General features: G+C 45.5%; 1 protein-coding gene across 3 annotated transcripts; it reads left to right on the top strand.

Annotated features, from left to right (window-relative positions):
• The first annotated feature begins 685 nt into the window (after positions 1 to 685).
• Positions 686 to 12,644, top strand: mbd6 (methyl-CpG binding domain protein 6). 3 transcript variants are annotated; one of them, XM_026331954.1, is made up of 13 exons: positions 686 to 810; positions 1,733 to 1,955; positions 2,644 to 2,783; positions 3,183 to 3,285; positions 3,452 to 3,623; positions 4,383 to 6,806; positions 7,179 to 8,173; positions 8,405 to 8,513; positions 8,657 to 8,802; positions 9,210 to 9,968; positions 10,107 to 10,159; positions 10,259 to 10,325; positions 10,846 to 12,644. In XM_026331954.1, the coding sequence occupies exons 3-13, from the start codon at positions 2,668 to 2,670 to the stop codon at positions 10,915 to 10,917; spliced, it is 5,016 nt and encodes a 1,671-aa protein (XP_026187739.1). In that variant the 5' UTR covers positions 686 to 810; positions 1,733 to 1,955; positions 2,644 to 2,667; the 3' UTR covers positions 10,918 to 12,644. The 3 variants fall into 3 exon arrangements, with proteins under 3 accessions (XP_026187739.1, XP_026187740.1, XP_026187738.1); XM_026331955.1 differs by lacking the exon at positions 686 to 810 and adding an exon at positions 827 to 866 and having other exon boundaries at positions 10,846 to 10,917; XM_026331953.1 differs by lacking the exon at positions 686 to 810 and adding an exon at positions 873 to 1,224 and having other exon boundaries at positions 10,846 to 10,917.

Here is a 12,644-nt window from a genome sequence, read left to right on the forward strand (position 1 = left end):
CACGAGCTGTTGGCTCCTACTGATCACCTGCTTTGCCCATTTACTTTACATTGTGTATGAGTTAGTAATCATGACTTGGTGACTCAATAAGGCAATGTTTGCCCAATAAAAAAACAAATTAACAAAGGCATTTATACTGTTTTGACTTACGATGCCCCTGAGAAACAGCCCTCAAATTAGATAATACTGTTCACGGTGTTACTAGAACAGTTTGTAATTAATCAGATGACCACACAGTAATTCCCTGCAGTCTGGGCCCCTGGAGGCCCCTGGTGCCTCAGGGCAGTTGCATGACAGTTGCCTGCTGTGTCAGGTTGACTAATTCAGTTTTATACATTACACAATAAGCTGTGTATAGTTAAAAGATAAATTGCTTTGAGGAGACAATGAGTATAAATTAATGCATTTTACACTTATGTATAACAAATATGTGCAAACGTCCTGCACTTCATGTGCTGAGATTCAGCGCAGACAGGCGCATTATTCTCAGCTGCCGACGCGTATTATTATTATTCTGTCATTACCATGTCCTCTGTGAAGGAGCTCCGCACTCATGTCTGTCTGGAGCACTACAAAGGTCCCGGTGCATGTCGGGTACAATACTCCCTGAGCGCCGAACGCGCATGCGCGACAGAAAACTCCATTATTTTTTTTTTTTTATTATTTTTTTGGTTTTTTTTTTGCTCGGAATCTGTAAGAAAAAAAAAACACAGTGGACAACTGTGAATTTGGGATTACATGCGCTGTTATGGTTGTCGGAATACAGTTTGAATGCCAGACGGTTTATGAGAACAGAGGCAGAAGCAGCGGGTGGGTAACTGTGCAGCGGGACACCCTTGGGTCCGGTTGGGACAGTCCAGAATCAAGTAAAATTCAGTTAGCTGTGCTAGCCTAGCAGCTACCGTTAGCCCCGAGATCCCAGGCGCAGTAACATGAAGCGGTGCTGCTCTTTGTTTTTAAACCGGACTGGCAGACATTGCTCAAAGGCGGAGAGCTGACGGGTTGTACGGATGCGTGATTGGACTGATGGGATGATTTAATTTACGGTTATTTATCAAAGTATTAGCCGATTTCCCAAAACACTCTCCGGCTAATCCGTTAGCTAGCCAGCTAACTTGATTCTCCCGCGAGCCAAGAAAAGCCAGGACTCCCAAACTTCGCCAACACGCAGGGAGAGGCTCGTAGGTGCCGCTAACGCTAACCTTAGCTCGCCGCTGTCAATAAGTGAGTGCTGCCTGGTGGTCAGAGTCTTTGCTAAGCGGTATTGTGCATCGTTACCGTAGCTAACACACAAGAGTTTTGCAGCGGACTGTTTTGTGCGCCTGACAGCTGTCACGACAACTTAGCTGTTAGCCTAGCCGCTGCTGTGGCTGTCATGGGTCCCGCACTTTGTGAGATATTGTTCTTTGAGTGCACACAGAAGAGACGTTGCTTTTAGCGCAGTTTCTACGTCAAGCTGCTTTCGTGTGTTCAGCTTGTTAGGTTTTAATGGGGTTGTTGGAAAGGCAGCTGCACCACAGTGCACCAGGGGCCTATCCAAACACACCCTCCCACTTCAAAGTAGCCACAGCTTGCTCTGAAGTTGTGCTTTTTACAGCGTAATGCAGCTGATGCCGTCATTTTCTGAAGCCCTCTCGGGTCGTATCATTTTCAGGAAGTGTGTTTTTTTTATTTTAATTTATCCTGCTTCTCGTTGTCAGATTACATAATCCACCTCCACCTTCCTTTGCAGGCGCTCCATCTTCACTCAGGCTCCTACTCCGATGTGATCTGAGCAACAACATCTGCAGGAGTCGTCCACTCAGGAGGATCTGCCTCATATCTGAGGAAAGTCCAGGTGTTTCTGCATCAAGTCAGGTTTTACTGACTGTCTGTGGGTATCTGCCCCACCAGCATGTACATTGGACAGTGGATACCCTAGCCAAAAAAGATACTGGCTTCCCAAAGATGACAAGGTATGCAAAATAAACTCTCTCTTTCTCTCACCATGTCTACATCCAGTGGCCGTAGGTGTATCGTCATCTATATTTGGTTATAAATGTTAGCAACAACAATATATTGAGGTTTGTACTGACAGAAGCAAACACATAAGGAAAACAAATGACATTTTTGTGGACAAAGACAAAAGCTGAAAAGTAAAACCTCTGTCAGTATCAGTAGATAGTGCAGTACATTTGATTAGCAGCTATTACTGTATGAATTTTTAATGATTCTGTTAAACCTCGGCTAATTTCTTCATGGCTCCAACTTAGGTTACTTTTTGTGGTGTTTGATGTTTGGTATTGTGTAATGAATGTGGCCTGCACATTTCACATGCAGGCTGCTTTAAATAGAACATTGATATCCTGAAGTTTAACTGCAGAGATTTTCATTCATTCATTTTGCACACACATGTTTAGCTGTTTAGTGAGGCACCACTATATGTACACATGCACCAGACTAGTTGTGCACAGCTGGGTTGGGAGCCTATGGTGATTTCTGGGCTATAAAAATAAACTTACGTTGTAAACCCTTTTGTAAAAAAAATTCTGTGCTATGATAAAACGTTATTCCAAATTGATATAAAAATGTCAAATGCAGAAAAATCCTTCGTTCTTTTCATAGGATTAGAGAAAGGTATTGACATTGATTGTTTTTTCCAAGGTCCTGGCAGGTTGCAGCTACAAAATGATGGGAGGCAGTGAGACTGTCAGTGGGGACAAGGATGGGGTCCACACCACTTCAATACATGTCCCTATCGGCTGGCAGAGGAGAGTGGAGGGTGGGCAGGTGATCTATATCAGGTGCGTTGGTTCAGTTTGACTGACAGAGGTTTTAGCTAAGATACTGCGAAGAACCCTCAAACTCCCAGGCCTCTGGTAGAGGACCCGAGATTGAGGAAGACACACCACCCATAGGGGTGAGACGGGAATATTTTTTTTTATATATATATATATATATATATATATATATTCATAGAACTCATTTTTAATCATACTTTCTAAATACTGAAAGGATTGGGACTGTGTTGGAGTAGCCTAATATGATACAAGAGAGGATTTTTTTTTCTTTTTACATTATTTTTATCTGCATTTTTCACTTGTTCTCTTGTTTTAAATTTACTGGTCTAAATTGGATGTCAGCTGTAATACCCCAGGACTGTTATAGAGGCCACATAAAACACCATTGCTTTCTTTCTATAGTCCCAGTGGCACTACCCTGTCTTCTCTGGACGAGGTCAAGACCTACCTGTTGACTGACTCCACCTGCAAATGTGGCTTGGAGTGTCCACTCATCATCCATAAGGTAAAGTCTAAGAATTTTTCAGTTGTTTTCTGTGTGTTTGTGTATGAGAAAAGTAGTACACACACAGAAAAGCACCTATCTCTCCCCATATATATATTTTTTTTTTTTGGGAGGGGGGGTGAGTATCTGAATTCTGTCTAATCCTCTTTTCTTTGGTGTCCTGCAGGTTTTCAACTTTACTATGGCAGCGAAGGTGGAGCAGTACAGCCACCCATTAGGGAAAGCGGAGCAGGACATGACCAAACTGTGTAACCACAGAAGGAAAGTGGTAGCAATGGCGGCGCTGTGTCGAAGTATGCAGGCCTCACAGCTACCCTTCACTAACCTTCATCATCCAGGTAAATTCTGAAGCACTAAGACACATTACAGCCTGTCCCCAGTACCTAATAAAACCATTAAACAAATCTATTGAAATTACTTTTCTACAGATTTACTAAACAGATGCTGGTCAGCATCCTGTAAAAAAATTCTTTCTTTATTTTTTTGGGGTATAGAATGAGTCGCTCTCCAGTTTGTCTTAATAGATATCAAATTTGTACATCTGGACTCTAGTAACCTGGTGTAAGAGGCTGCAATATGTTGTAGCTCAAACAGGACCCAACACTATTTTATTCTCAAAGTGATAAGTTTACTTATGTTTGTTTTGTTTTTTTTAAAGTTATTATTATTATTACAAATTTTAAATCATAAATCATCTGTAACACGGTTTCTTTCTTCCTCCATTCGTCTTTTAGTGGTGAAGGTTTCATAAAGGATCTGGAAACTGGACAAACTTGTAAAAATATATTGATGTGATTATTCATATAAGGAGGTTTAGGCCATACAAATTAAGGGAGTTTCCTGAGAGAAATAACAATACGGGAGTGGGGTGGGAGACGGATGTGAAATATGGGAGACTCCCAGGAAAAACGTTAGTGTTGACAGGTATACTTCCATCCCTTTGCTCCTAGGGAACCTGTCCACAGACACATGAATTTTAGGTTGCACACGAGTTAACTGAAACATCAGAAATCAAACTTCAGGATGCTTTTCCTGAAGTTGAATTTAGCTAAATGAAGTAACAAGTTTTTTGTGTATGTGTGTGTGTCCATTTCCAGAGGCGAACAGTCGAGTGGACAGTCGTGATCCAAAGGGGGTACTCATGGAACAGGAAGAAGAGGACCGTGGCGTTTACCATGCCAAACTTCATCCAGCTCCTGCACGTCCCCACAACAACCTGCACTCAAACCCCTGTGTCAGCCCCAAATCCTCCCACCAGTTTTTTTATCCTTATAATGGTTCTTCCCCTGTCCTTCACACAGGCACAAACTCTCACCATCCCCTAGATACTTTGAGAAGGCATCACCATCCTCCACCTCTTCCTTTGTCCTCCCCCTCTTCTTCCAACCCCTCAGTTCCACCTTACAGTGCTGCCCAGAGGTCACCATGCATCCCCACACCTCAGAATGTCAGTCATGGTCAAAGAACAGCCAAAACCCCGGAGACTCTTGGTTCTCCTCGGCTTCGGCCTCTCTCGTCACCTCCTCCCTCTTCCCCTGTGACCCTTGGTGGAGGAGGAAGAGGAGCACAGACTCACGTTCACCATCCTCATGGTGTCATTGTTGGAGGCTCCCCCCTCTCTCCGTCTCCCTCCCTCTCTCCCTCTGTTCATAACATGAACTCATTGTCTCCTCACCAGCGGTCCCGCCACCCGTCAGCCTCTCCTTCCCCTTTCTCTGAGCAGGGAGGAAGCTCAACAGCAGCAGAAGGAGGAGTGCTGATGGGAAGTAACTTGTCTCAAAGGAGGAAATCCTCCTCTTCCTCTCCACACTCCCCTCTCCCCAGTGGCTCCCCCAATCCCAGCCCCCACTTCCACAAGTACAAGCTGGAAGAGATCTTGGAGCAGTTTAAGAACTCAGGCAACAGCAGCACTAATAACCACCACCTTAACCCTATTAACCCCACCTTATTGACCAACCAAAACAGTAGCAATTCCCATGGTCTCTCCTTGAAGAGTATCATGAGTCCAGCTTCCGCTGCAGGACCACCAGGTTTTGGGTTGAACTCCACATGCCCGTCTAGTTTACCCTTAGGGCCATTTCCTAACCAACACAGCCATCAGGGCAAGCTGCCACACCCCGTTCCTTTCCCTGCGAGCAGCCTGCTCTCAGCGGCTGCCAAGGCTCAGCTAGCGAACCAGATAACCCCGGGCCAGAGCTCAAATGCAGCCAGCAGCCCCGTGAACTTGCCCTCTTCTCTGGAGGTCTTGAAAGAGGTACAGCAGCAGCAGCAGCAGTCATCAAAGGTAACAAACAGCACTTTACATAACAGCCACCCTCCCCCCTACATTGCTTCTGCTAGGCCTCCCCATTCCTCCCTCACAGCAGCCTCTGCTGTCCTCCTTCCTCCATCCTACTCTCTGGCCCAGTCCCTGGCTTCCTCTTTGCCCCACCTGCCTCCTGCTGCAGAGCGCAATGCATCGCACAGGAAGAGGCAACGGCGGTCTCCCACAGTGCTCAGCATGCTAAGAGACCCCCAGCAGCTGGCTAATGGGCCACAGAAAACCCCACCAGGAGATACAGTTTCTGCCACAGTTATTAACCTGTCCTCTGCTTCCTCCACCTCGCACTCCTCCTCTACCTCACCTGTGCAGAACCAGACTGCTGTTATATTGGAAAATCATCATCATCATCTCCTCCCTGGGCAGATGCTCAGACTGTCTGCTCCTCGACAAGCAGCGCACCTTTCCAGGCCTTCTCGACAAAATGAAGCTTTGGATTTCACTACAGGCCTGACACCTACACCTGTGGGCTTGGATCCTCCAACCCAGCCTCTGTCTGCTCTTTTACACCTGCTCAGTGTACAGAATGCACAGGCCACAGCCTCAGCATCCAACTCTGCTTCCGCTGTGTCTGTTGAAGGAGGTGGACACACTAATAAACAGAGCCCCAGGCTGTCACCGTGTTCTCCCACCTCTCATTCTAACATCAGGCACCCACAGACTCAGTCCCCCTGCCAAACCAATGACACTAATTTTCTACCCTCTGTGTCACAGCCGCTTTCTCCCCCTCCTACTTCCTCTCCGTTCAGAACAGTGCAGTGTCATTCACACTCTCGGCCCACTAAATCAAGTCCTCTGCAAAGGCATTCTCCTACTTCAGCTGTGATGCCCAACTCCAATTTAGCTTTACAGAACAGCAGCAGCCCATCTCAGCAGATGTCCCCGACTCCCTCAGACAAGCAACAGCCAAGTGAGAATCACTTTCCTACAGTTGACTCTCTTTCCCAGGCACCTTTGCGGGAAGCACCGGGCACTGTGACAGTAGAGATGGGTGTGAACAGCATATCAAGTGGATCAGTGGACCTGAGCAATTCTCAGGGCAGTGTTTCTTTGGCCATAGCCACATCCCCAAAGCCTCTTGATCTTAGCAACCATGTTCTGGCCATTCTTGCAGCATCTTCCTCTGTGCCACAGGGAGAGGACAGTCCCTCCGATGGCACCACTGATGCTGAGATGTCTTCTCAAGGAAATCACACTGCAGGTGAAGATGTTCGTCAGTCTGAAATGTGTTTTTAGTCTTGAAGATAACAAGTAATATGGTTCATACACTAAAGATATATCTGTATAGTCATGAAGATTGCGTCACACATTTTGATCATGCATATCTGATTAATGGTCGTGGTTTCTCTCTGTAAATAAAGTTTTATAAATGACCACGTCTTAAGAAGATTTTGGGCATGATTGCACCCTCTGTGGGTGTCAGCTCGGTAATTTAATGCAGTTTTGTAGCCTTCAGTGCTCTACCCTGCATGGTGACATCCTGCAAACTGCCAAAGTCAAGAACATATAAAATTGGTTTGTTGATCAATAGGCCAGACTGAACAGTAGTAAATGTTTGTCTATTTCTCTACAGGGCCAGAGGACCCTGGATGTGTAAAGGTCTCCACTGTGACCAAATCTCCAGAAGCCACCAGCCCTGGGCCAACTGTCTCCTCTCATGTTGTTGATATTTCCTCTACCCCTTCAGTTGTGGGCGACTCAACCACTCCCTTAACTCTGGCAGAGGCCTTCCCCTTCATGAACCAGGAGCAGCTGCTTCAGCTGCTGTCATCCACAGGAGGCCTGCCATCTCTCCTGGACCCTGCGGTCCTTGCCTCATTGCCACTTGGGGGGCTGTGGCTGGGAGGGCAGCATGCACAGATACCCCCTGCCAATGCTACACCACACCATCTGTCAGAGCCTCAGCCCCCAGAGCAGCAGCAGTTACTGATACAGCAACAGGAGACACAGCAGCAACACCAGGACCACCAACAGAGACAGCAACAGATAAACAATCCTCTGTTTCCCTTGTTGCCCTTGTTGAGTGGTGCCCAAGGGGAGCTGCCTCTGAACCTTCTGGGCCTTTTGAACCCACTTCCATCGCCAGCTACAACCCCTACCCCAGGACAGGATTCTGATTTAGCACTAACAGAAAAACCAAGCCTACAAGCTCTGCTTATGGCTTCCTTGTTACTCGGGCAACACCAGGCACCTTTGTTACCTCTTTCTGGCCTGGGTCATTTGAGTCAGGTCAGCTTAGAAGTTCCTCTTCAACAGCCACAGCAGATCCCCACCACTCTGGAGGGGCTCACCCTGGATAAGACTTCTGGCCTCCTGGATCCATCCACCTTGCAGAGCACAGGGCTGGTGGAGGTGGCCCAGGGCCTTCTCTCCATTCCTCCAGGGGCTGAGGGATCTGTCCAAGCCCTGCAGTCTCTGCTCCTTCCTGCCGCTCTCCCTCCTCCCCATGCAGCCTTCCTGTCCCTCAGCCCTGCCTTGCTCTCTGCTGCCCTGAGCTCTGCCGAGCTCCACTCGCCTCCCCACACCCAGTCAGTTCCTGCACAGCAAACCCAACATACCCAACCTCAGGTAGGCTTCCTTGTTTCCTGTAGCACTTTCCTCCTCTACTAGTCCCTTGAAAAACCTACAGTATGAGCTCATTTCCTTTCTTTAACTGCTCCATTGTTTTCCTCTGTGTTAGTTGCTTTTCCCCCACAAAAATACAAACTCTCCATGTTAAAATGTTCCCCCGTCTGTACCTTTTGTTTCTTTTTATGTCTGAAACTCTAATTTTCTTCTCTCCTGTCCTCTACTGTCCAGGTATCTGCTGATGCTGGTGTTGACACCCTCATACCCCTGTCTATCCAAGCCAAGGACAGCCCCATCCTCCAACACTTACTGCCCACCTTGCTTAATCCTGCTGTATTAGGTTAGTGCCCACCCTCTGTCACACTTAATAAGTATGTTAGGAATAAATGACCAGCTATTTTGAGTCTCAACACTAATGACACTGCAAGTAGTTTGTAGTGGTAAGCCATTATATCAGTCTATCTGTGAAATGTGTCTTTGTAGGAGATCTTTCTGGCATCACAGGCCTCCATAACATGATGGGGATTGGAGCAGGTTCCATCCTCCTACCCCCAGTCCAGACCTCTGCTCTGGGCATGCCACTGCTCCAGGGTCCCGATGGAGCCATCAACTTGCTCAACAACCTACAGGTAGTTCATTCAGTGGATTAGGCATATAAATTGGTTCTTCACTAAATAGGGATGTTATTTACACTAAGACTGTTTGAAGATGCAAAACCTTTTACTGAAGATGTTCTGAGCCAATTTTAAAAGGTAAAAGGCACCTTGATATTGTCAGTCAGGCATATTTGAAAGAAGAGGTATATGCAAGTGAGAATTAAATGAGTCTAATGTGAGCGTGATGTGACTGAGCTATCACACCTGGTCTGAGAAGATAATGATGCTTGGATTGGCTAAACTGACTTCAGCTCTCTTTCTCATTAGCAAAAAGGTTTTTTCTTCTTTACAAATTAAATAATTCAGGTATCAGATGGCTTGTTTAGTAATGATCTTACTAGATCAGATCCCTGACTGTTATAAAATCTCTTTTCCTCCAGTTAAACCTCACACCTCCCTCAGAAGCAGAGAAGCCAGTCTCATTGCAGGAAACACAAAGCCCTACACCAGAGGAAGACATTCCAGCCGGTCAGATTGCTCCTGTGGGCCCCAGTCCTCCTCCAGCTCCTCTCACTGCCCAACAACCCACCCCAGCCCCCCAGCGAGGATCTGAGGGCAGGTCAATTATTGATCCTTACACCTCATTCATGGACACGATTTATACCTCCTTCCTTCAAGTCAGTGCAAAAGAGCAAGAAGATGGGGCCCACTTGGGGCCATCTGACCCCACTTCACCCTTCTGTGCCTTACCGCCAGTTTCTTTCCCTGTGGAGCACCATACCCCATCCACCCCTGTCTCAACTCTGCCACAGGCAAGTGCCCCTGTCTCGCTCAGCCCACGTAGGGCCTGTTCCCTCCGCAACCCAGACTTATCTCGACTCAGCCTGGAAGCAGCAGCTCATTCACCAGCGCAGGGCACACCCAAACCCACTGAGGACGGATCTACGTCACCCTTACAAAGGAAGCCAGTCATGGTAGAGGGACATACCCACCCAGAGCCTCCTCTGCCACCCATATACTTGGAGGAGGCTAAAACAGACTGTACTGGGCCTGCTGCAGCTGTGTGCCCATTTGTGGAGGCAGGGGGGGACAGGCAGGGGCATCTTCCTCATTCAGGGTACCTCAGTCCCAGGGATGGATGCAGTGGTAGGTCCAGTGAGGAGACAGTTGGGACATTGATGCACAGCGAACATGGAAGGGTGAGTACCTGTGTCTTCTGATATCATTCTGTGCCAGACTTTGTTATAGCCTATAGTTGGTGGTATCATTTTAACTCAATGACAAGAGTCTTTTATCAGGTCGTGTCTGTAATGTGATTTCTGATTCTACCTTCCAAGGATCAAGCAGGAGCAACGGGTGGAGCCAGAAGAGGAAGGAAAAGGAAGCAAACGTAAGATCAGGTCTTTTCTCAGATATCTGTTCTGATCTCAGGACTTTGGACTGTAATGTCTAAATACTATACCAGTGTGTTTCTTACTTTGTTTTTCAGGCTACAGAATGTGTTGGAAGACTTCAGAGACTTGGATGCTGCAGCACTAGAGGAAACCAAGGCAACAGTAAGACCCAGCTCCTGCTCCAGCAACTCACTAGAATCCTTGAACAAGTTTTCACGTCCGACTCTTTCCAAACCACCAGTTTTACTTTAAAGCAACCCTCAGTGGTTGTCGCAATATGCTGCTGTGACCTTTAAACAGCTGGTCATATTTTTAGCCATGCTCGCAGCAACATTACGTTTAGGCTGCAAAACTGAGGTTCACTTTTGTTGACAAAGCAGTTCAGAGTTGACCTTGTTGTAAGATTCATTTTTTTCAACTGCTGTTTCCTGGGTCATGAAAGAAAATTTTAACCTTTTATAAAAAATTAAAAAAAAAAAACAGTAGCTATGCACTGCAGGTTCACATAGTACTGCTCTTGGTCTGTGAAAGGTGGGACCCAAATATTAGATGTACAGGCCTTGCTACAGTTTTCTGTTCCATGCTGTGGATCACCAATCTGGGTGTGATCGTTGTTATTCCACCACTGGGGAGCAGGAAAGAATATAAGACTGATGTGACGGTAGATTCTCTCTCGTTCCAGACAGCACTGCTGAAGCCTGAAAGGTCGGTCCGTGGCAGGAGGCGACGAGGCACCAGATCTCAGAGGCAGTGATTGGTGGAAAGAGCTGTCAATCATGGCTGTTCACCAATCAAGGGTAGCCAGATGCCTCTCTTCCCCCTCCATCATCACCACTGTTTAGATGATTTTTTTTTTTTTTATATATATATATATATATATAAACAACTGCACTAATATGCTGTTGTCATCTCATCTATTGTTATGGCAACCACTATGAAAGAAAACACATAAAGAGGTCTAGTCTGAAAAGTTAATTTATAAAAAATGGAAAATAACTGAAAAGGAATTTTGTTGATACGTTTTCACTTAGGTCTTCTCTTAGGTTTAGTTCACAAAGTAATGGTTGCTTGACATCGTCATCAGAGACCTGTTAATTATGGTTGGTGTTAGGATTATATCAATGAGAAAACACAACAATAACCAACGAGTACTGTTTTCTTCTCATCAGTGTGTAACTGTGAGTCAGGATAAAGGCCATCTACTTGAACGATGCTCTCTGTTGAAAGTGTGTCTGTATGTGTGTGTCTTTTTATGTCTTGTGTGTTTGTGTATTGGACAACAGTCCTGTTGCTGAGCCCCTAGTTGTCTGACCCTTAAATAAATTTATTTTTGGTTTAGTTAAAGAGACCCTGCCTGTTGGAAAGATAAAGGGCACTCTGCAGAGATGCATGGTGGTTGTATTTCAGAAAGGTTTTCAGGAGATGCTGGAAGGGAATAAAACAGGACTGGAGTTTTTTTTTTCTTTTGTAGTGTGAGATAACTTTCATATGGGACAGGCCAAGGACATAATGTTGTTCACCATTTCAGGTTTTGTAGCCAGTTTACATCAACCCTTTGTGTCGCTTAGAGAAGTGACGTTTTGTTTCTCCTGTTTCAACATGTTCTGTGAGATTCTCCTTAATGGTTTGTGCATCACTAATAATTTTATGTGCTGCGAAAACATGACATTTTAAAATGAAGTTCTTTTGTGCAACATTTCGAATCATGTCAACACAACAGGGTTTCCCCAACAGAGCAGGAAAACTATTGTAAGTGAATATGACCATGTCCAGCGTTGGATGTTGTAAGGTCCACAACAACATCTGGAACGGTTCAGGAGAACTTTTGAGTGTCATTTGCCCCACTTTGTCAACCCACTTGCATGTCACATGCTCAGTCATTTGTTGCTGTGAAGAATTACATGTATCTGCAGTGTGATGGAGATTTTCTGTTGACGTGACACCCAGCCAGACTTTGAACCCTCAGCCATGGGATCAGTGTCTGGAAAAAGGACTGGATTGCGAAATAGAGCATCTGCAGGAAGACTGTTATTAGAAAGTACAGTAGGCCCTCTGATTGGTTGAACGAATGGCTGGAAAACATGAGTGTCGAGAGTGATGAGGTCTTACGTTGAGTTACTGTGGATTTGGAGTAGTATCCTCCCTCTGTCTCCTCATCACCCCCCTGCCCCAAGAGTACTGGCATCTCTAGCTGTATTTAAACAAACAAAAAGAATAAAAAGTGAAAAAGCAGATTATGCAATTTCTACACTTGGAGATTTGTACATATGTACAGTTAATGTGTTTTATTTTGATTTTATATTGTTAGACGAGAGAAAACAATGAATTGTGAATTTTCCTGGGAATTGTAATTAAGTATTTTTCTCATTCTACCCCTTGCTTTCAATACTTATGTTTAAAAAGAGGATTAAATTGTGGACTGTAGCTTTCTTTTTTATATGGGAGTCTTTTTTTATTTAATATTAAACTATTTACAGAAAA

The sequence above is a fragment of the Mastacembelus armatus genome, chromosome 7 (assembly GCF_900324485.2).
Source record: "Mastacembelus armatus chromosome 7, fMasArm1.2, whole genome shotgun sequence".
NCBI lineage: Eukaryota > Metazoa > Chordata > Actinopteri > Synbranchiformes > Mastacembelidae > Mastacembelus > Mastacembelus armatus.

Coding starts and splice junctions, on each gene's coding strand:
- mbd6 (XM_026331954.1), top strand. CDS start 2,668: ATGATGGGAGGCAGTGAGACTGTCAGTGGGGACAAGGATGGGGTCCAC. Junction 2,784..3,182: donor GGGCAGGTGATCTATATCAG/GTGCGTTGGTTC, acceptor TTCTTTCTATAG/TCCCAGTGGCACTACCCTGT. Junction 10,160..10,258: donor GGAAGGAAAAGGAAGCAAAC/GTAAGATCAGGT, acceptor TTTGTTTTTCAG/GCTACAGAATGTGTTGGAAG.